This window comes from Leptonotus elevatus, chromosome 4, assembly GCF_054856555.1.
Source record: "Leptonotus elevatus isolate MCC_2025b chromosome 4, RoL_Lele_1.0, whole genome shotgun sequence".
In the NCBI taxonomy this organism is placed as follows: domain Eukaryota; kingdom Metazoa; phylum Chordata; class Actinopteri; order Syngnathiformes; family Syngnathidae; genus Leptonotus; species Leptonotus elevatus.
The window spans coordinates 7,597,315-7,619,947 of NC_141242.1; the positions used below are offsets into that span (position 1 = coordinate 7,597,315).

The following is a 22,633-nucleotide window of genomic DNA, read 5'->3' on the forward strand; positions in this document are numbered from 1 at the left end:
ACTTAAAAGCCAGACTGACCAGAGTGAAGTGGATTTTACGTAATAGCTGATTTATTGCAAATAAAAAAAAGGTATCAACGTCTCAGAAAGGCTTTCATGTCATTTTAATGCGTTTGTGTGTAGCCATTACCATTTTGAAAACAACAACAACAACAATGAATCATGTCGAAGCGCGGTTAGAATACATTAAGCTCAAAAGTTGGAATTGTGTGTTCATAAAAAAACAGGCCAACTTCAACATGAGATGAAATTAACATTTCAATTATCTATTTTAATTGGAATTGTAATTTCAAAACCCTAATTTTGTCAAGACAAACCCTATTCTTCTATATTGTATTTTGTTTGAAACAACAACAATGAATAATAAAGATACAAGCTTGATACAAATCATAAATGAAAGTTTCAAGACAAATATTTAAGCACATGTGTCATTATTTAATTAATTGATGGACAATTTAAGGCATTATTTCACATGAAATATTGAATACTGTATATTTAATTGGCTTCATCTATTTCATTTGGGCACAAAGCTGTTTCCATTCAGACTACTATTTTTGAAAGACTGATTGCCTAAAAGATACTTTTATTTTATTTTTATTTTCTACAATAATTCATCAGTATTTCTCATTCTTTGTATGCAATTTTCCATGTGGCTGGGTAGTTGTTCCGCAGCCAAGTCTTAACCTGTCAAATTAGATGAAGTATGCAGTCATGATGTAATTAACTTAAATTGTGTTAACTTCTACAATTAGGGTTATATTTGGTTTTGGCGTGACAGAAAGCTGTCTGGTCCAGATACTGATTAGGGTGTGTCGTGCAATTGCAAAGGAAAACCTCTGCTTATGTAACCGCTAGTGTGGTGATTTTGAAGTCAAGGTTGTTATCGACTCGTTCACCATTAAGTGCTATTGTGTATATTTAACCTGGAAAAAAATTAACCGGATTATGTCCTATATTTAAGAGGGAAAAAAATTCCGACTGGTCCTGTAAACAAAAAAAATTGATCTTTCAAGCTGAAATACACTGTAGAGACCGATGTTCCTCGCTTTACGACGGTCATACAACGTTTAATGGTTATGAACGTCGTGTTTTTCATCGAAAATGTTATGTTCTTATAACTTTACTGCTGTATAACCGTTAATTTAGCAAGGTTTACGATAGACTATGATCAAATTCACCGCCGTGGGAACGGAACCCCGTCGTAAAGCGAGGAACCCTGCTTCGCACTCGAGTGTGGAACGAACGACCCGCCTACTCTGAATAGTCCAATCAGCTGCCAAGTTATGAGCTACTTCCTTTTCACTTCCGCATGTTGTCTACGGTTAACCAGCCATGGTAAACACGTCTTCTCTTAATATCTAACCGTGTATTTGGCAAGTAATGCAATGGAATGTGTAAAGAAAACTGTTCTGAATATGCGAAGTGCATTTGATCGATAGTTTTGTCCTGATTTATCTAAGCTAGTGGCTAGAACTTAGAATGGAGTTGTTTGCAAGTTGCTGTCGCTCATGTGATGTTTTTTCCTCTCATAGCGGTTCCGATTCTGTGGAGATTTGGACTGCCCCGATTGGGTGCTTGCCGAAATCAGCACGCTAGCGAAAATTGTAAGTACTGTTTGGCTTTATCAGAATGACACACATTGTCGTTTAAATGATGCTATGTTCTTATTGTCTTCTTTGATATGCCAGTCTAGTGTCAAAATGAAACTCCTTTGTGCTCAAGTACTGAAAGGTCTGCTAGGGGATGATATTGATGTAAGTTTTTTTTTCTTTTTTTCTTAGCGTTCGCATAACACATAACCAACATTAATGTGCTCTCTACCTTTACTTTAGTATGACAAAGTCACAAAGCTTACAGCTGATGCAAAGTTTGGTAAGTGCCCTCCCTTCTGAAAATACTAATTACTTGCTAATTATGATGCTGTTAGTTAATATTGTTCTCTGTGACTGCAATGCCGTGATTTTGTGATAATCTGTCTTCCAGACAGTGGAGACATTAAAGCCAGTGTGGCTGTGCTCAGCTTTATTTTGTCCAGTGCGGCAAAGCATGACGTCGACAGTGAATCTTTGTCCAGTGAGCTGCAGCAGCTCGGTCTACCGAAAGGTTGGTCCCTAAACTCGACGCAAGCGCAGGGAAAATATATTACAATATTCCAATTTGAGATGTTCCATTGATCATTCTTTCAGAACACACAATGGGGCTGTGCAAGTCGTATGAAGATAAACATTCCGCAGTGCAAGACAAACTGCGAGAAACCAGCTTGAGATGTAAGTATTATCCGATTGCTCACTTCCGATAAAGTACACAAACACATTCACTCTTGTGGATGTCAGTGGGTCGACTGGAAGCAGTCTCCTGGAGGGTGGACTACACTCTGAGCTCCAGCGAGATGAAGGAAGTCAACGAAGCGGTCGTTCAGCTAAAGCTGCAAGCTCAAGGAGCTGAGTCGGGCTCCTCACAAAGCACTCTGGTCTCACTTTCTGCTGACAAGTTCAGAGTCTTGCTTTCAGGTTTGTCCTGCAACAAATTCCAAATCTTTTGGCATCCATCAGTTATCCTCTTGATACCATAATAATTATCTGTTTTTGCTGCTTTTCTTGTAGAGCTCAAACAAGCCCAGACGATGATGAATGCTTTACAATAACCAGCAGAATCAATTCCCACCTCCTTGATTTCAACAAATGCCAATTCCATTGTTATATATTTTTTTCTTGTCTATTTCGATGATTAAATGTACTGCTTGTTACTTGAACTGATATTTAGTTGTATTTTCTACCTTCATGGTGTAGTGGTAATAAAAATACTCATACGGTGTTTTTAAATTATTCAAAAGTGTTTTGTTGTTATCTTTAAATAGCTCAAATGTCTGTACAACTGCACTGACTACATGTACCAGCATGCATTGCGGCTTCCGTCACTCGTGCTTCCGCCTGGCTCAAGCAAGGCTTTTAAACCTATATTTTTCGCATTGTTTAATTATTATTATTTTTTATATATATTAGCATGACTTAATTTGAATGTTATTTTTCGACCATCGCTATTAAGAGGACGGAAATCTTTACAGAAAGGACATCTCGCGATATCGAAAGCCTCGTTGGCGGTAATGTTACAAAACATGTTTGGTAACAAGCATGCTGTAGTAAAAGCGGTCGTGACAAGCAGAACCTCCTCGATCGGATAATAAAACCTCGCAAGTTATGCGAACTGTTCCTTAAATAAAGTTATATTGCAGCAGCGGTGACGTCTATTTCCTGGTTCGGGTGAGTCTTTAAACTCATGCACTGTCAACGCAATAAGCACATTGTTGCGTTTGACGTTTTGGAACGACGGTAAAGACGGTATATTTTACACTTATTAACATCACCAAACAACATGTATGAAAATTGTGCATAATATGCATGGGGTGGTCTGAATGAAAAAAGTTATGTACCTAAAGGATTCTTTGCGGCGCCATAGATAGGCTAGCGCACATCTGAAAGTTGAAATCTATATTAAAAATATTTGCAGATAAGATTAGGTTCGATAATCACGCAGGCGCTAATTAAGAGTGAGGCACATTGAGGTCAACGAGCAGCTGCAGAAAAGCAAGGTAATACAGCTGTGGTAAGAATAATAAATACATACATGAATAAAGCAGCTTTGAGTGCATAATCTAATGACATTTATACAATACAAAATGTTTATGAAAGTTCAAACGCACACATTGCAAATTGCACCTTATGTGGACTGTACCACGCTGAGCAGCATATTAGAAACAGCTTTCAATAGTGTACTATGCCGCTCTACTGACATTAGGACATCAGTGCAACCTGACTGAACCAATGTTTGTGTGCAGTTGCATAACAGCCGAGTGCATTCCAACAACGATGCCCGAAGGACCCGAGCTGCACCTGGCCAGCCTCTTCGTGAATAAAATTTGCGAGGGGGTGCTGTTTTCTGGCCCGGTCAAAAAGTCCGACGTCAGCAAGAGTCCTGAAGTGGTATTCGCCTGCGAGGCGTACCGCATCAGTGCCGCTTCCAGAGGGAAGGAAGTGAAGCTCACGTTGACGCCAATTAAGAGTGATGACACGAAGGCCAAAGAGGCGCAGCAGCCCATGGACATCGTCTTTCGCTTTGGCATGTCGGGCTTTTTCCGCTTCACCGCGGAGGACGAGCTGCCCAAACATGCCCATCTGTGTTTTTATTCCAAAGAAAAGCCCGGCAAAGTGCTCAGCTATGTGGACGCGCGCAGGTTCGGCAGCTGGCAGCCGCACGGAACCTGGCAACCCGACAGAGGACCCTGCATCATGTTTGAGTACGAAAGCTTCAGGTTAGAGATGCATGTCATCGTAAAGGTCAAATCTAAAAACGTAATCACTTGACGCGCTGGTGACGTTTTTGCAGGGAGAACGTGGTGTCGCACCTGTCTGAGCGAGCCTTCGACAGGCCCATCTGTGAAGTCCTGCTCAATCAGAAGTACTTCAATGGCATCGGCAACTATCTCAGGGCGGAAATTCTTTACAGGTGAAGGAGGAGGATGGGTTACTTGGAGAAAATACACATGTACCATAACATGCATCTTACTGACAACTCAGTCTAATGTATTTTTGCACCTGTCATGTATTAGTAATGAGGCACCCACAGTATTAGGAACAACAATAGCAATGCATACAACAATTATCCTGCCCTAAGTTGCTTAGGTGTATCGAAAGATGTTTAAGAATTCTGCAAGTTGAAAGTTAAAAAAAAGAAAGAAAAAAAGTGCAGTTCAAAATCAGATTTCAAGTATCAGTATCAGTATCGGGCCTTTAACTGAAACTTTGGGGGGATCTGACATCAAGTCCTCCTTGCCATTAGTTGGCGCTATATTATTTATTCAGTCATTTCTATTTACAATCAAAAATCAAGTACATCAAACAAATACCTTTCAATACGGGAAACTACTTTTTCAGAGGCAAATTTCTACCTCATTTTTATATTAAATATCATGGATTACTTTCTCATGTAATAATATAATTTCTTGAGAGTGGATTTTTTTGTTTTCACTAGTATTAATTATAGTCATCTAAAAAAAAACCTCATAACATTATTTTCAAGATGGCTGACAGTAAGTGGATATGTTCAAACAATATTTTGAACAGTTTATATTTAAACAAGTATTGTAACTACACACCGTTGAAATTTCTGAGGGGAAAAATATTAACTATAAGTCAGGTCAATTGAACAGGGCTTATTAATTTTTGTAACCATAATGAAAAATCAAAAACTACTAATGCTGGTAATAACCATGTCAAATCAGACAAACAGGTTTTTAAAAACATGTAGTAATTCAGCCGTAAAAAAAAGAAGCCGCCATATACAAGAAGGTTTTACCAATCATTTCTAACTATCCCTTGTGAATTTTCTTTTTTGAAAAAATAACTACAAACTGATGACATTTCATAGAATGATCCAAAATACCTTCAATTTTGTACATTTCTAGGTCAAACATCCCGCCGTTTGTGCCTGCCCGCACCGTACTTGAAGGCCTTGAGTCAGAGGACCCTTGTGAAGACGAGAAGCCTTTGAAGAATGACATTTTAAACCAAAAGGTCAACTTCAGCATTAGCACCCCCCCCCCCCCCCCCCCCCAAATCAAATGTTTCAATATCTAACAATGTCGCGCTCTGCAGGCTGTGACGACAGCTCGAAAGATCACAATGAAAGATGAGCGTGCCGACCTACTCCGGCTGTGCCACGCGGTTCCCCTGGAGGTGGTCCGTTTAGGTGGGCGCCAATGACATCACCGAAGTTCATTCCGAGTCCAGATTTAGAGGTTAAAAACAACAAGGTTGTTTTTCTTAATTTGGCAGGCGGGAAAGGCTACGACCCAGAGAAAGCCGACTACTCGGCGTTTGAGGCCTGGCTGCAATGTTACTACGTAGACGGAATGAAATCGATACGCGACCACAACGGAAGGACGATGTGGTTCAAAGTAGGTGACGGCGTTCCTATTCCGTGTGATTCGTAGCGTTACTAATACTAAAACAAATATTGTAATTGCAGGGCGATCCAGGCCCCATGGCTCCGAAAGGTAAATAAATATCAGACTAAAAATCAAGGCAGAAAAAAAGCTCCATGTGTTTTTCCTCATCCACCAGATTCTAAATCACCAAAGGCCAAAAAGAGAACGAAAAAAGATGAGGAACATGATTACACCAGCAAGAAAAAGGTATAAACCATCAGGTTTGTGTGTTACAAAGTAACACCTGTGTTTTTACATCATAGGGTGCCAGGACACAATCGGAAAGCACAGGGAAGAAAAAAACGGTCAAAAAGGAAGTCAAAGTGGCAAAAGGAAAAAAGGATGAGCCTCAAAAAGAAGCCACACCCCCAAGAACTGCAAAATCCTTGAAAGTGAACACGTCACAACGTGAACACAAATCACCTGCGACGAGGAGGAGGGCGACGACCGAGCCAGCAGAAGGTTGAGACTCAAAGACTCCAAAGAAGAAATATTGAAATACTGTGATGTCAACTCAGCACTTTTATTTTTTTTGGCAGGTACTCGGAGGCGTAGCGGGAGACTGACAAGACAAAATGTCAAGTAAAAACAAAAGGGAAGCCATCACTGGATTTTTACACTATTTTTGTATATTTTTAATAATAAAACAAACAACTGAGATTAAATTGACATCATTTATGCACAGATTTCATTTTGACAGCTTCCTCCTGTTGCCCTATTAAGTATTAATCATTCACTGCCATTGACGGCTATAGACGTCAAAAATTAATTTAAACTATTTCTATTTAACATTTTTTCTCACTTTTGTTAAGAGTGTGAAAAAAAATGTTTTACGTTTAGACCAGATATAATATTTGTGATTAATCATGAGTTAACTATTGAAGTCATGCAATTAATTACAAATAAAAAAATGTAATCGCCTGACGCCCCAATTTTAACTCATTCACTGCCATTGACGGGTTTGGACGTCAAAAATTCATTTGAACTATTTCTGTTCGTTTAACATTTTTTTCCACTTTTAACAAGAGTATGAAAACTGAGAAAAACTTTTTTATTATACATTTAGACCATATATAAAATTTTTATTGAAGTTATGTGATTAATTACAACTAAAAAAAATTATCACCTGACGACCTAATTTATGATAATCTTTTCTTTAAAAAAAAAAGATATTCACTCTTTTAAGGTAGCCAAATTAAACCACTCGACAGAAACGAGTATCAAACGATCAAGTGAGGCTAATTTGCATAAGCAACCAGGCTGTCTTGGTGTTGCCTCATTTATCGCATGATCCGTCATTGGAATATTTTAGAAAACGCAGTCCAATGCAAAACCGACAGAATTCAGTCACACAGTTCTCGTCAGCTTTGCTGTATTGCTTCATTATCGGCCACTTTTTGAGTTAGCAATATTGTATCAAGTATGTATGACAGAGATTTGTTGGTCATATTTGTCATCACTGGCACCTTTTCAGCATTCATCATACACAAAAACAAAGAAAATCCAAAATATACTTGAATCCATTAAATGCACCTTCATGTGAAATGTAATAAGATTTCATTTGTGAAAGTCGTGATTATAATAAATAATTTTTTGCAACTGCCGAGGCATCCACACCACCTTAACGTGTAAGTTTCACGAGTGACTCCTCAGTCAAGATTTGAACCCCCAATCTGAGAAATGTGAGGCAGCCGACATCGCCACTATACCCTTTACCATCCTGGACTTTGTTTTGCTTGCATTTCATATTGATAATTCAGCGCTTCAGTCAGTGACTTGCCAAAACGACGTTATACATGAACGACAAGCAGAAGTGATCTGACTTGAAAGGGGCTGAAGTGAAGCGTGATTCCATCTTCAGTCACATGTGCTGGCTCAGCTGTGTCAATTTGCTCCAGAAGATTACAACTGAAAGGGGGGGGGGGGAAGGATGATTCATTTTTTAAATAATTATATAATAGAAGATACCAATCCGAGATCACTTACTGCCAGGCCTCCTTGACGGGCAGCATCATGCGGAGGGTCGCGGTCACGCCGCCGCCGTGAGCCTCGTACAGCCTGACCACGAGGGCTCCTTTCCTGTCCTCGGCCTGTTGCCGTTAAATGACAATTATCAGGCCCATCAGTGACATTTGCAACATGCCAAGTTGAACATTAGATGAGATACTTGTTTAACAGTCTCGAGGATGACGCTGGCAGGGCTGATGGAAAAAGCACTCCACGGCGTCGCGTCTGCGGAACACGGCGTTAGCCTCATAGGGAAGTTGAGGTTGTATGCGCACTGGATGACTCCGGCATCTTGGAAGGACCCTATATTACAAAATATGTTAACAATGACGCTTTTTAACTCATTCACTGCCATTGACGGCTATAGACGTCAAAAAATCATTTTAAATATTTCGAATTTTCTACTTTTGTGTATGAAAACCTAAAACATTTTTTTATTGTACATTTAGAACAGATATAAAATTTGTCATGTGATTAATTACAATTGAAATTTTGAATCGCCTGACGCGATAAAAAAGAAGAAGATTGGTTTCTATCAATAATGGAGGTTAAATGAACTCATTCACTGCCATAAATTCATTTTTTAAAAAGATCGTTAAAAATTAGGGGCGTCGGGCGATTATTTAAGAAATAAATTGTAATTAATCGCATGACTTCACGAGTTAACTCACGATTAATCACAAATTTTATATTTTTTTATTGTTAACAAAAGCGGGAAAAAAAAGTTAAACTAATAGAAATAGTTCAAATGAATTTCTGACGTCTATAGCCGTCAATGGCAGTGAATGAGTTGATGGCATTAATAAAATAAAATAAAAGATGAACCTGTGTGTGGCATGATTGCATAGGTGAAATGATGCGTGCCCATATCAGCGTTGGCATCAGGAGCCTTTGGTGCCCTCAACCTGAGACAAAGACATAGAAGCGCATCATACGAAGATTCACTCTGACTGAACACAACGGTAATGAATAAAATATTTCAAGTTGCGCATGGCCTCACAAAGAGAGCGTCATTGTGTTCTTATGGACCGAATAGCCGTATTTGCAGTCATTGAGCAGAGCCACTCCAAAATTGTGCTCCGATAAATCGGCCCATTTGTGACCCCAAACCTGAGGAGAGAAGGAGCACAATATTTTCTTCCGTTTTCACTTCTGTAGGTGTAATTGTCATATGTCCCAATTGTATATGTGTGTTCTTAGGGCTGCTCGTTTATGGGGGGAAAATAATCACGATTATTTTGGCAATAATTGAAATCACGATTATTCAAACAATTAATTATTGGCGTGAAAAGAGAAAATGTTGAAAAATATTAAGACCAATTTTTAAAAAAACAACAACATTATAATTATGTAAGTTCCTTTAGGACCGAACAGAATTTATAATAATATATATTTCTAATAATAATAATAATTATATATTTATTTATTTATGTTGTCAAAACTTGAAGTTGGAGTGCAGCTTGTGCACTGGGACGATCATTTACTTTTTGGTATAAAACAAAAATGTTTCAACATTAATAAAAAAAATATTAAGACCAATAAAATTATTTGAAACACTAATTATGAAAGTTCCTTTTTATTGAAACAAAATTAAATTAGTTATTTTAAAATAAATAAAAAAAGGTGCAAATGTATAAATTTAAACAACTCAAAAAATTGTCTTAATAATAGATATATATCTTTTTTTACAATTATGCTGATTTTGTAATTGTGAAGTGTAATAATCAAAATTGTAATTGAATTTCGATTAATTGCACAGCACTATATATGCTAATTACTTCAAATTTGGCCCAGTCCCATGATGTATTCCTGTGCGTGGGTCGCTGCAGATGTCCGAACTGGATGTCATACGTAGCGTTGGGGCTGTGCACTCGCACTGGGAATTCAACCTTCAGAAACTTGTGCGACTCAGCCCAGTTCACCTGCGAACAATCGAAAGACACCTGGCTGTCCAAAAAGTCTCTGCAATATTACAAAAGCAGTTGAGATATGTTGCTGTGATTTTTGCGGTTATCAACATTCTAAATCACATTGCATGTTTGTAACAAAATGTGATGCACAGACTGCAGAATTAAATATGGTGAGATATTAACTCATTCACTGCCATTGACGGCTATAGACGTCAAAAATTCATTTGAACTATTTCTATTAGTTTGACTTTTTTTCCCCACTTCTGTTAACAAGAGTATGAAAACCTAGAAATTAGTTTTTTTGTACATTTAGAACAGATATAAATTTTGTGATTAATCGTGCGATTAATTACGATTAAAACATTTTTTATTTTTGACACTCCTGATTTTTAATAATCTTTTCTTAAAAATAATATAAAAATAAATATATATTACATTTTGTATATATTTTTTTAAAGATTATATTACAATCTTTAATCGTAATTAATCGCACGACTTCATTAGTTAACTCACGATTAATCACAAATTTGATATCCGTTCTAATACAATAAAAAAAAAATCTAGGTTTTCATACTCTTGTTAACAAAAGTGAGAAAAAATGTTAAACTAATATAAATAGTTGAAATTAATTTTTGACGTCTATAGCCGTCAAGGGCAGTGAATGAGTTAATTAGATATGGGTCAACAATAAGTCACACAAGTTGACTTACGCCCAACATGAGCGCGCACCTGCGTTTTGAACTGAACGTAAGGACACATGGCATCCATCACCATCTCCTGCGCGAGTGTGCTTTTGTGGCTGATCCTGAGCGTGAAGCCCACACTTCCTCTGAGCTCATGCGATGACAGCACATGGGCCGGCCGCAGGACCTCCACCACTGGCTTCCTGTGTTGATGGGCGGGGCCACAGTTTGCTCAGAATGACGTCAGGCAAGTGCGCGCAACAACAGTGACTCGCACCTTGTTTGAAGATGGTAATCCATTACATCCCAAGCGTCCCAGTAGAGCGGAACGTCATCAAACATGACAAACTGGTTACCGCCGGAGCCATCCGGAATGGTTTCCCTGAAACCAAAAGATGATTTAGTTAGAAAGTCATTTATTTATTTATTTTTACTCATTGGTAATAAAAACGATTTCATAGTCAATTCTCAGTGAAATGATCTCAAATTTTGACATGCATAAAAACTAACTTACATTGAATGTATTCATTCCTCTTCTTGTTTTTTTAAGGTGAAATTGACATTGATTAGCAACAAAAATTGTTTATATATATATATATATAGAACAAATGTGCAGTGAATTTTTGTGAAAATTCAATAAAACTACACCAACTGAACAGATTTGGACAGCGTGAAAATTTCAAAGAAGGCAAGGTTGGAACAGTTCACGAAAACTAACAAAATAACTCAAATAAATAAAAAATATATTTTGTTGTTAATGCAATAAAATAACAACTGTGCTTTTAAAAACAAACACTAACTGCAACAACAATAGCTAACTGAAATGACATTTTACGTTTACAAAACTTGTAATTATAGCGAAAATGTCCTTCGATTAAGTCAAATAATTTCATAAATGAGCTGTCAGGGTTGATTTATTGTATTTATTTTGTTATTAATCTTCGGCCGTAGAGGAGAAAGAAGAAAACTAAGAAACTAAAGAAAGAAAAATAAACTAAAACTAATAAAAAACAAAATAAAATGAAGCATTTTGAAAAAAACTAGTAAAAACTACCAAACTAGCTGAATTTCAAAGATAAAAGTCAAAACAAAAACAAAACGATAAACTTTTGAGGGCCATTCTCCCGTCGCGTGAGACATTCTCACAACAATTCTGTTATTCTTCACTTCCCTTCTCAAAAGTGTTTACATGTGACGTGTTTGTGAGTCACGCTTGTGACGCAGCACATTCGCCTCAATATCTCTGAGAAGGCAAGTGAAAAAGGTCAACTGCTCATATATGCTGACAGAGCTAACCCAAGCCACAATAAATATCCCATCACTTATAAGGTCACAATTATTGCGTAATCTTGAAGCGAAATAACAGAATTTTTCTCAATGCTTTATTTTAATATTACAAGATCACCATAATCTTGACATTTGGAGTTACATTTAAAAACGACCTAACTCAGATTAAAATTACATTTATGTATTCATTAACTCATTCACTGCCAGTGACGGCTATAGACGTCAAAAATTCATTTGAACTATTTCTATCAGTTTAACTTTTTTCCCCCACTTTTGTTAACAAGAGTATGAAAACCTAGAAAAAAATATTCTACATTTAGAACAGATATAAAATTTGTGATTAATCGTGAGTTAACTAGTGAAGTCATGCGATTAATTATGATTAAAAATGTAATCGCCTGACGCCCCTAATTTTTAATAATCTTTTCTTTTTCTTTTCTTTTTAATAAAGAAAAGATTATTAAAAACAATTTTACGTAATTAATCGCATGACTTCACTAGTTAACTCACGATTAATCACAAATTTTATATCTGTTCTAAATGTAGAATATTTTTTTCTAGGTTTTCATACTATTGTTAACAAAAGTGGGGGAAAAAAGTTAAACTGATAGAAATAGTTCAAATGAATTTTTGACGTCTATAGCCGTCACTGGCAGTGAATGAGTTAATGAATACATAAATGTAATTTTAATCTAAGTTAGGTCGTTTTTAAATGTAACTCCAAATGTCAAGATTATGGTGATCTTGTAATATTAAAATAAAGCATTGAGAAAAATTCTGTTATTTCGCTTCAAGATTACGCAATAATTGTGACCTTATAAGTGATGGGATATTTATTGTGGCTTGGGTTAGCTCTGTCAGCATATATGAGCAGTTGACCTTTTTCACTTGCCTTCTCAGAGATATTGAGGCGAATGTGCTGCGTCACAAGCGTGACTCACAAACACGTCACATGTAAACACTTTTGAGAAGGGAAGTGAAGAATAACAGAATTGTTGTGAGAATGTCTCACGCGACGGGAGAATGGCCCTCAAAAGTTTATCGTTTTGTTTTTGTTTTGACTTTTATCTTTGAAATTCAGCTAGTTTGGTAGTTTTTACTAGTTTTTTTCAAAATGCTTCATTTTAGTTTGTTTTTTATTAGTTTTAGTTTATTTTTCTTTCATTAGTTTCTTAGTTTTCTTCTTTCTCCTCTACGGCCAAAGATTAATAACAAAATAAATACAATAAATCAACCCTGACAGCTCATTTATGAAATTATTTGACTTAATCGAAGGACATTTTCGCTATAATTACAAGTTTTGTAAACGTAAAATGTCATTTCAGTTAGCTATTGTTGTTGCAGTTAGTGTTTGTTTTTAAAAGCACAGTTGTTATTTTATTGCATTAACAACAAAATATATTTTTTATTTATTTGAGTTATTTTGTTAGTTTTCGTGAACTGTTCCAACCTTGCCTTCTTTGAAATTTTCACGCTGTCCAAATCTGTTCAGTTGGTGTAGTTTTATTGAATTTTCACAAAAATTCACTGCACATTTGTTCTATATATATATAAAAAATTTTGTTGCTAATCAATGTCAATTTCACCTTAAAAAAACAAGAAGAGGAATGAATACATTCAATGTAAGTTAGTTTTTATGCATGTCAAAATTTGAGATCTGTTCTAAATGTACAATTAAAAAAATTCTAGGTTTTCATACTCTTAACAAAAATGGGAAAAAATTGAAATAATAGAAATAGTTCAAATGAATTTTTGACGTCTATAGCCGTCAATGGCAGTGAATGAGTTCATGTTCCTAAATTCTTAGCTATTCATTTTTCACAAGGATATCAGTTGTTTTTTTTTACATCGTGTATCATTTCAAAACCACTGAATTAGCATTTATCAAGCTAGTCAGAAGCTAAAGATATGTGCTAAACACACCTGTATTTAAGGGCGCACACAACCTTAAACAGTACTCTAATGTTAGCGCCACCGTTTTAGAAAATGCGGTTATTCATATTATTCATCACAACTATTATTTTTGTTCCTTTCGTGTCTCGTGTGTGACCTTCGTACGATCAGTTAGGTCAGCAGCCTGACAAAACGTCTTCTTCTGCTTGCATGTCAATACATTAACAATGTAACTCTTCCATGCTAACAAGTGGAAGATTAGTTTTAGGAAGGTAAGCCAAACTGATATTTTTCTTACCTCTTTGCATTAGATTAAAAAATATATTTGAGAAGTAACGTAACTGAGGCTCTTCTGCCATTCGATGTCGCATTAACGTAATAGTGTCGTTTGTGAAGCTATCATTTTGAGGTAACACTACTCCCTGTTTCTTTAATGGGAATAAATAATTGATGACCATATAACCGGAGTACCTGTTTGCAGTGATCAAACACAACGATGCCAGTGTGCCATCTTTGTTGACAACGGCCCGTATGATGCCGTTTTCCATCAGGATGCTGCCGTCAGCCTGTAACGTTGAGGCAAATTCACTCACAATCCCTTTTTCATCCTTAATTCATTCACTGCCATTGACGGCTATAGACGTCAAAAATTCATTTGAGCTATTTCTATTAGTTTAACATTTTTCCCACTTTTGTTAACAAGAGTATGAAAACCTAGTTTTTTTTTTTTATTGTATTAGAACAGATATCAAATTTGTGATTAATCGTGAATTAATCGCCTGACGTCCCTAATTTTTAATAATCTTTTCAACAGAAAAAAAAAGATTATAAAAAATTGGAAAAAAATAATTACAATTATTTTATTTATTTAAAAAAAAAGAAAAGTTTATAAAAAATTAGGGGTGACAGGTGATTAAAATTTTAATCATAATTAATCGCATGACTTCACTAGTTAACTCACGATTAATCACAAATTTTATATCTGTTCTAAATGTACCCAAAAAAATTCTAGGGTTTCATACTCTTGTTAACGAAAGTGGAAAAAAATGTTAAACTAATAGAAACAGTTCAAATGAATTTATGACGTCTATAGCCGTCAATGGCAGTGAATGAGTTAATTATTTAACCCCGCAGATGTTCATAACAAATGATAATAATACAAATGCGTTGAATTGTTTACATGCATTTAATTTGGTTGTCAGAGGTTTGAAAAATCTAAACTGGTCGGTGACATTCTTCACATTTGACAGAACAAATCATCACTATTCAGAAGTTTGCAATCAGTAGAACTTTCTCACTCATTCACAACGTGCTTTGGTTCTTACTTGGTCCTCTTCATAGAGGATATGGGTGCAACAAAAAAAGAAGTAAAAAAAAAAATACCTGAACAGTGACAGAGACTGGAGTCACAGGCTTTGTGTCTTGAAGAGGAGATACACCAATGCTAGGAACTCTCACCAGAGCTATTGCATAACAGACGAAAGCAAAGACATATTATCATCATAAAAACTTTTTTTTTTTTAAACATCTCATTCATTCATACCTAAACTGTGTTGACTGGGGCCATCTTGGATCTGGAGGACTTCAAGGCGCTCCCAGGGCAGAGAGTTGAAGACACCGGTGGCGTCGCCCTCAGACACGAGGGCTTTGAGGCCATCTTGCAGGAGAGCAGCACCGCTCCTGCTGATATCTAACAGACACATCATATGACATATGTCTAAAAAACATTCTAACTCATTCAATGCCATTGACGGCTATAAACGTCAAAAATTCATTTGAACTATTTCTATTAGTTAAAAATTTTCCCCCCACTTTTGTTAACAAGAGTATGAAAACCTAGATTTTTTTATTGTACATTTAGAACAGATAAGAAATGTGTGATTTATCGCGAGTTAATTAGTGAAGTCATGCGATTAATTACGATTAAAAACTTTAATCACCTGACGCCAATTTTTTTTCTTCTTTTTTTTTTAATTCATTCACTGCTATTGCACTGAGAAACCAAGAGCTAATTAGAGCTGCACGATAACAGAAAAATATGCAGCATCCAATACTTTAAGATTTATTTTCTCTTACCATTCATCTTCCGTTTTTGTTTTGTTTGTTTTTTCCATACATTTATAGACTTTTTGGCTTTTTGTCAAATTTCTGACATTTTTGGCAATTTTATGGACATTTGGTAATTTTCTGTTCCTCTTCTTCCTTTTTAGACATTTTATGGCTTTTTTTTTTCTTTTAAACTTATTATCTGCCGTTTTTTGCTATCAATTTTCTGACATTTTTGTGTACATTTTATAGTAATTTTCAGGATTTCTTCTTTTGATTTTGGACATTTTATAGTTACTTTTTGAATGTTTTCTTTTAGCAATTTTGTGTACATTTTATGGTAATTTTCGGGATTTCTTCTTGTTTTTGGACATTGTATGGTGACTTTTTAAACTTTTTCTTTTTGCGTTTAAAAAAAATGCTCTGACTTTTATTTGGCAATTTTGTGTACATTTTATGGTCATTTTCAGGATTTCTTCTTTTGATTTTGGACATTTTATAGTTATTTTTTAAAACGTTTTATTTTCTGCCTTTTTTTTTTTTTAATAACATTTCTGCCTCTTTTTTATAGCAATTTTGGGTACATTTTATGGTAATTTTCGGGATTTCTTCTTTTGTTTTTGGATATTTCTTTGTTACTTTTTGAATGTTTTCTTTTCTGCCTTTTAAAAAAATCTATTTTCTGACTTTTTTTCCCAACTCTTGAAAGCTCTAAAACAGGGTTCCCCAATTCTGGTCCTCGAGGGCTGGAGTATGTTGATGAGCTGATTATATGATTCAGGTGAGCTAGTGGGCTAGTGCAAGAGGCACATTCCAAGAAATGGTTGACTGTTGTATATTGCAGTGTGTCTAAGTTCCATACTTTTTTAACAAATAAATGCATAGAACTCTCCATAGTTGGAAAAATAAACATCCTCAGTATTTGACAGACCTTCATAATACCTCAACGCATCCTCCACAACCATCTCTATACAGCTGCCTGGGATGACATCATGGAACTGGTTCAGCAGTAAAAGCCTGCCATGCAAGGGAGCATCAATCATATTGCACCTGTTATCTATTTAGTCAGGTTGAATAGGTGAACTCTGACCTCCAGAGTTCCCGCAGCTTCACCACAGGATACTGAAAAGTTTTACTGTGACACATTGCCAAGCTGCTGGCCATCTCGACGTCATGCAGGAGCGTTTCGCACTGCCGGTTGCCTCGCTTGATCTGCAAAAAATGACGTTTGTATTCATTTGGAGAAGTTGTTGTTTTGAACGTGGTCTAGTATTCGAGCGTGTGTCCATCTACCTGTGCCTGTGTGGTGTACGTGCCGTTGTGCATCTCTAGGAAAAGTTCGCCGGTCCAAGTGCACAGCAGATGCGAGTCAGCCCAAAGCTGAGAGAAGAGCTTATCAGGACTGGACATGTGAACCCTTGAAAGGAAGCGGTGATGGAAATGAGCAAGTGGCGCCCATCAGGGGGTCATTTCAAACAATGCCATCATGACATCAATAGAAATGATTAACTCATTCACTGCCATAAATTCATAAAAAAAAAAAAAAAGATTATTAAAAATCAGAGGCGGCATTTTTAACATAACATTTTTAATTGTAATTAATCGCATGACTTCACTAGTTAACTCACGATTGATCACAAATTCTATATCTGTTCTAAATGAAAAAGAAAAAAAAGTTCTAGATTTTCATACTCGTTAACAAAAGTGGAAAAAATTTGAAACTAACAGAAATAGTTCAAATAAATTTTTGACGTCTATAGCTGTCAATGGCAATGAATGGATTAAAAAAAGAAAGAGAAAACATTAAAAATTTGGGGCGTCAGCCGGTTAAAATTTGTAATCATAATTAATTGCATGACTTCACTAGTTAACTCACAATTAATCACAAATTTTATATCTGTTCTAAATGTACAATAAAAAAATTCTAGGTTTTCATACTCTTGTTAACAAAAGTGGGATTTTTTTTTTTAACTAATAGAAATAGTTCAAATTAACTTTTGACGTCTCTAGCTGTCAATGGCAGTGAATGAGTTAATTTCCTGTTGTATTCAACCAAAATGGGTGTCATACGTGACTATATATATATATATATATATATATTGGGTGGGGTTTGGGCTGATCAGTTGTTTCTTAACTGCTGAGTTCATGTTCAGGAAAAGGAACTGACTTGGGAAGTCCATCTGTGTCCTGGACCCGTCTGAGTCGATCCAGCATCAACTGCGTGGGGCCGCCGCCCCCGTCGCCGAATCCAAATAAAACGGCGCTGTGGTTGGCTCGACCTTTGTCCTTGTTTTGCTTGACGGTTTTTACAAGCTGTGGACAGAAAGAAAAAAAACGCCCACGGGAATGTAGCAACGTTTGGGAAATGAGTAAATATATTTCTTTTCAGGCTAAACAAAGAGAAGCAAACGTAACTCACGTCTTCAACCTTGCCCATCATTGCGTAGCAATTTCCAGGTGGGAAGTGAGTCAAGACCTTGGAGCCATCAAGTCCTTCCCAGAAAAAGGTGCTATGCTTTATAAATCAGACATTTTAATATGCATTTTTTCCCCCCGACAAGCATTTTTATTTTTACATAATGCCAAGCTTCAACATACAGGGAGGGCGTTCACGAGGTTCCAACTGAGTTTCTGTGTTAAAAAATTGGAAATTCCGCAACCCTGCATTATCTGAGGGAGTTGGGCCGAGTAGCCAAACGTATCTGGAAGCCAGAACTAAATCAAATAGAGAGAAAAGTGATGAGAAACAAAAGCAAAGTTCTCAGATATTCGCAAGATCATCTTCTTACCTCTTTGCACCTCTTTCCAAATTCTTGCTCAAAATAACGCTGGCCCTCCAGGAACTGCCTGACCATGGACTCTCCTGAGGGCAGATTGCCATCCTGACAGACAACACTCAATTAGATCATTTCATCAAATGCATGATGGGTAATCTCCAAGAACAGGCTTTCACCATCTCCACCCACGTCCCTCCGACCGGGACGAACTGTCCCGCCTTGACGTAATGTTGAATTTCTGAGAAGAGCCCCGGGTACCAGCACTTGACCCACTCAAACTGCTGGGCCTGTTTGACAGAAAAAAATCGTTTGATTCAGCAACTCTGCATACTCTACATGCATTGATCACATGGTGAACTTTGCTGAGGAATTACCTGAGAACAAGTGAACACAAATTCTGGGTTCTTTTCCATGAGACGGATTGCGGTCACCCAGCTCCGACCACATTTGCGAATGGTTTCTTCGTAAGGCCACAGCCAAGCTGTGGACAGTCAAAAAGAATCAATACAAGAGACAAAAGGCATCTTTTTTTTTTTTTTACGTTGACAGTTTCAGAAAGATATCACTTTAACTGTGGTGCAGTTTGCAGTCACAATTACTACGCAAAATTACCATAAAATGTACACAAAATTGCCAAAAATGTTAGAAAATTGATTGCTTCAATCTATAGATGTGCAAGGAATTTTAATGATCTACTCCAGTCTGACTCGCTAATGCTAATTAGCGCGCTACTCAAAAGAATGGCTCCACACTGGGAAAAAAACAAAACAACTTTTATTGGAATAACTTGATCGTGACTTTTTCCTTCTACTCTCTAATGTGGCTACAACTTAGCAGTGTATTAGACCGTGTGGAACCACACTGCCTCTCAGTGGCCAAACCGGGTACAACATGAACAGTGCTCCAAATAAAAGGCACACACCGACAAAGGCAAGACAGTATAAAATAATTTAAATAAAATAGATTCTGAATCGTACTAAATGAGAATCGCGATTCTTATGAGAATTGATTTTTTTGGCACACCCCGAGTAAAAAGTAAATCCGTGTTTTGGCAGATGCTGCTGGCTAAAGTAGTGACACGTCACGCATTAGACTTATTTTTTTCTCTTCTTCTTTTACTTTCTTTTGGCAGTTGGCAAATACTTTTAGTGTGACTTGTCATGCAAAAATACATAAAAGTGTGACCTATAGTCTGAAATATATGGTAATGGTAATAAATACATCATAAAAATGGGAAACCTGAGTCTATGTGGCAGTGGCCCATGGCATGGACCGTATGTTGGCTTTGGCCGTTGCGCTGGCCGAAGAACTTGTGAGCCAGAGCGTGCGCTTTGGAAAAGGAGCTGGCATCAGCCGGGTCGCTCACGTTAACCATTTCATTGACGGTGAACAGCGCTTGGAAGCTGCGCTGCTCGCTCTCGCCCAGTTCCTACCAAAAAAAAAAAAAAAAAAAAAAGACAGTGTATATATACTGTTTGCTTTTTTTGTGACTTTGCGTTCAAAGAACACTGCTGTACCTTAACGATGTCAATCAGCATCTCAAAATCAGTCAGCAGTTCCCGGACATCTCTGTTAAATACCACCAGCTCGGCCTTCTGCACGGAGAATGTCCCGTTTGGATCTGGAGCTGCAATCATAGAACCTTTACCGGCTCCAAAAAGGCCATTGCAGGCCAGCTCCACATAGACGGTCACACTGAAAGAAAAGAGCAACAATAGTTTAACTCGCAATGTTACGCAATATCACTTGATGTGGAGTAGACACATTACTTCACAAAAATATCACTGCCACTGTTTCAACAAACTCACCAAGCAATGTGCATCTTATGGCTAACATGGGAAAAACAAGTTTTATTACTGTAGTGAGTGTAGTGACCTTTTCCTGGCCTCTGTGAAGCTCAAACATAAAACAAAAAAGTACTTTAATTACCTAATACTTATTTGAAGCAAACGCTAAAGTAAATATAGAGGATGATTTTTCAGAATTTTTTAGGAAACACAAAAAAAAATTACCATTTGCATCATGAGGAGATAATTAAGCCAAAAAAGGAATAAATTTGCACACAAAAAAAAAAGACTTTGGCAATTATTTTAATCGGGTGACGATATGTGAAGCAAGCCAAAACGGGCAGCCGATCTCTGGTCCTCGCTTGAAAGTGGTCATGGATTCGCCCAGCATAGCTTCTCATATCATAGACAGAGAAATTCGGTGTGGGGCAGTTATTTTGTAAATTAGCTCCACCGTTACATAACATGACATTTTCTGAAATAGGTAGATAACTGAAGATTTACTAGGTTGTTTAATATATAGTTTAAAAGACAAAACACCTCATGGATGGGGCGGCTCTCCACAGGCACAACTATTTAGCAAAAAGGTCAAATATTATAATTTCAGATAATCCCCATAAAGTCATCACTACCCAAAAAAAACCCTAATAATCTCTATGTACTACATGTTTACATTCAGGATTATCTTCCAAAATCAATTCTAATTTCTATCACCGACTGACCTTTGTGCCTCCTCCTCTGTGAGACAGTCAGAAAGGATGTAACTTGTCTTTTCACCTTCTTTAGTCAGACCCTGTGGATGAACAACGCAGGAAATCACTACGATGGCCACAAGACTCATCGAAGAAGCAAACAACGTCTTCCTTACCTGAACTGGCTGTCCGTCCCTCCAAACCATCACCTCGCCATCACTTTCCCATAGAAGATGGACCTCTTTTCCTTTCCAGGACAAGGGGATTTTTAGGGCTGCTTTAAACCAACATGTCCACCACCTAAAATAAACGTAGAAATTGTGTCGCTCTGGACTTGAATTACAAGAAACAATGTTTTTTTTTTTTAAGAAGTGTAAAAATAACTCACGTTGGTCCAAAACTATCACCAACTTTGTAAGGGCTAAAGTTGTGCGTTTGTGCTTCTGAGAATGTTATCCGTTTGGAGGACATAAACGAGCTGAGGGATTCCAGGGGGTGAGAGTCTCCATAGAGCCTGCACGAAGAGTTAGCAGTAGTTTATTCATTCAGGATCAGGACAAAGAAGAGGCAAAGGTTACACTTCTTATCCATACCGTCCTCGCAGGTTGCAGTCTGTGAAATAAATATCAGAAACGAACTTCTCGGCTCTCTCCAACAGCGTGCGCCGGTTCTTTAACACGGGCTGGTGGTACATAGCAAACATAGAAATATAAACGTGTTAACGTTGGGAAATTCGAGTGATATTTCAAATGTGTAATTGTGATCGCACAAACACAGCTTTGACATAACCCGGAAGTAGAAATTGGGACTGCGTTATACACTTTTGGCCGCTAGATGGCAGGGTTTCACAAATGATTAGAATCGCTACAGTAATGACAATGTGGGTATAAATTACATTTACAAATACCCGTAGTATAACCCCATACAACAAATAAGTAAAACACTGTGCTTGTATGAAAGTATAAATACGGGGAAGGGGGGGTCTAAGAAAACAATTTATAAATATACTTTAGCAGAATTTATAAATATATTTTAGAATATAAAATAAAATTCTGGAGTATGTTAGCTGGGGCTGAACGGATTCCTCCCTCGCTCTGATATCACGTTGTCCCTGGAAATATAATAGCTGCAAACAAAAATGTCATAAAAATATATCCTGTATATGTTGGCATTTACCAGTCATTACAAACACTCTATCGCTATCATTGCCGTTCCTCATTGTTGCTGAATTTAATTGTAGATCACTGTTGTTATGTAGGAGTTAGCTGACACTTTTTTTTTCTGACAAGGAAATGTTATAGGAGATGCTCAGAGGCAGCACCACTGTGCTCTGTTAGAATAGGAATGGGAGACTGACAAGCTAACTTGAAATGGAGTGGATGAAATAGTGTTGAAATGTACAAAACAGTTACATTTATCTTGCCTAGCCGGCAGCTCAGCACCCTTAACCTCTGACCTTAGAATCGCCCCGGTTTCAACTTCCTGTTAGTTGACGGGTGTACTAAAACATGACATGCTCTTGTGCTGCTGTCGGTCATCCATTTTTGTCAAGGTTGGATGTGTTTAAA

General features: G+C 37.0%; 3 protein-coding genes across 3 annotated transcripts; 2 read left to right on the forward strand and 1 right to left on the reverse strand.

The window, feature by feature from the left end:
* Positions 1-1,285: 1,285 nt before the first annotated feature.
* On the forward strand, positions 1,286-2,752 carry commd4 (COMM domain containing 4). Its single transcript, XM_086073265.1, has 8 exons — positions 1,286-1,335; positions 1,533-1,604; positions 1,689-1,754; positions 1,833-1,872; positions 1,984-2,103; positions 2,187-2,267; positions 2,334-2,510; positions 2,604-2,752. The coding sequence occupies exons 1-8, from the start codon at positions 1,333-1,335 to the stop codon at positions 2,642-2,644; spliced, it is 600 nt and encodes a 199-aa protein (XP_085929391.1). The 5' UTR covers positions 1,286-1,332; the 3' UTR covers positions 2,645-2,752.
* A 139-nt stretch (positions 2,753-2,891) lies between these two features.
* neil1 (nei-like DNA glycosylase 1) lies at positions 2,892-6,669 on the forward strand. The gene is made up of 10 exons (XM_086073264.1): positions 2,892-3,260; positions 3,836-4,309; positions 4,384-4,503; positions 5,462-5,570; positions 5,652-5,745; positions 5,832-5,953; positions 6,025-6,052; positions 6,120-6,190; positions 6,247-6,445; positions 6,523-6,669. Exons 2-10 carry the CDS (start codon positions 3,867-3,869, stop codon positions 6,567-6,569), a joined length of 1,233 nt encoding a protein of 410 aa, XP_085929390.1. The 5' UTR covers positions 2,892-3,260; positions 3,836-3,866; the 3' UTR covers positions 6,570-6,669.
* On the reverse strand, positions 6,488-21,861 carry man2c1 (mannosidase, alpha, class 2C, member 1). Its single transcript, XM_086073263.1, has 26 exons — positions 21,659-21,861; positions 21,454-21,579; positions 21,242-21,365; positions 21,096-21,166; positions 20,104-20,281; positions 19,826-20,015; positions 18,961-19,067; positions 18,763-18,873; positions 18,599-18,691; positions 18,408-18,524; positions 18,229-18,324; positions 17,977-18,122; positions 17,103-17,226; positions 16,900-17,021; positions 16,741-16,826; positions 15,307-15,453; positions 15,147-15,226; positions 14,235-14,329; positions 10,861-10,965; positions 10,630-10,786; positions 9,769-9,912; positions 8,991-9,100; positions 8,816-8,895; positions 8,151-8,293; positions 7,970-8,073; positions 6,488-7,891 (listed from the first exon to the last, which is right to left on the reverse strand). Exons 1-26 carry the CDS (start codon positions 21,766-21,768, stop codon positions 7,774-7,776), a joined length of 3,084 nt encoding a protein of 1,027 aa, XP_085929389.1. The 5' UTR covers positions 21,769-21,861; the 3' UTR covers positions 6,488-7,773.
* Between the last annotated feature and the right edge of the window lie 772 nt (positions 21,862-22,633).

What these genes read in the sequence shown, in the direction of transcription:
- commd4 (XM_086073265.1), top strand. An exon ending in TCAGCACGCTAGCGAAAATT is followed by an intron (nt 1,605 to 1,688) that starts GTAAGTACTGTT and finishes TTGATATGCCAG; the next exon opens with TCTAGTGTCAAAATGAAACT. An exon ending in GCGAGAAACCAGCTTGAGAT is followed by an intron (nt 2,268 to 2,333) that starts GTAAGTATTATC and finishes TGTGGATGTCAG; the next exon opens with TGGGTCGACTGGAAGCAGTC.
- man2c1 (XM_086073263.1), bottom strand. Translation starts at nt 21,768, where the DNA reads ATGTTTGCTATGTACCACCAGCCCGTGTTAAAGAACCGGCGCACGCTG. An exon ending in TGCTGATTGACATCGTTAAG is followed by an intron (nt 20,016 to 20,103) that starts GTACAGCAGTGT and finishes TTTTTTTGGTAG; the next exon opens with GAACTGGGCGAGAGCGAGCA. An exon ending in TTGGAAAGAGGTGCAAAGAG is followed by an intron (nt 18,525 to 18,598) that starts GTAAGAAGATGA and finishes TATTTGATTTAG; the next exon opens with TTCTGGCTTCCAGATACGTT.
- neil1 (XM_086073264.1), top strand. Translation starts at nt 3,867, where the DNA reads ATGCCCGAAGGACCCGAGCTGCACCTGGCCAGCCTCTTCGTGAATAAA. An exon ending in GAAGGACGATGTGGTTCAAA is followed by an intron (nt 5,954 to 6,024) that starts GTAGGTGACGGC and finishes TTGTAATTGCAG; the next exon opens with GGCGATCCAGGCCCCATGGC. An exon ending in AGGCCCCATGGCTCCGAAAG is followed by an intron (nt 6,053 to 6,119) that starts GTAAATAAATAT and finishes CTCATCCACCAG; the next exon opens with ATTCTAAATCACCAAAGGCC.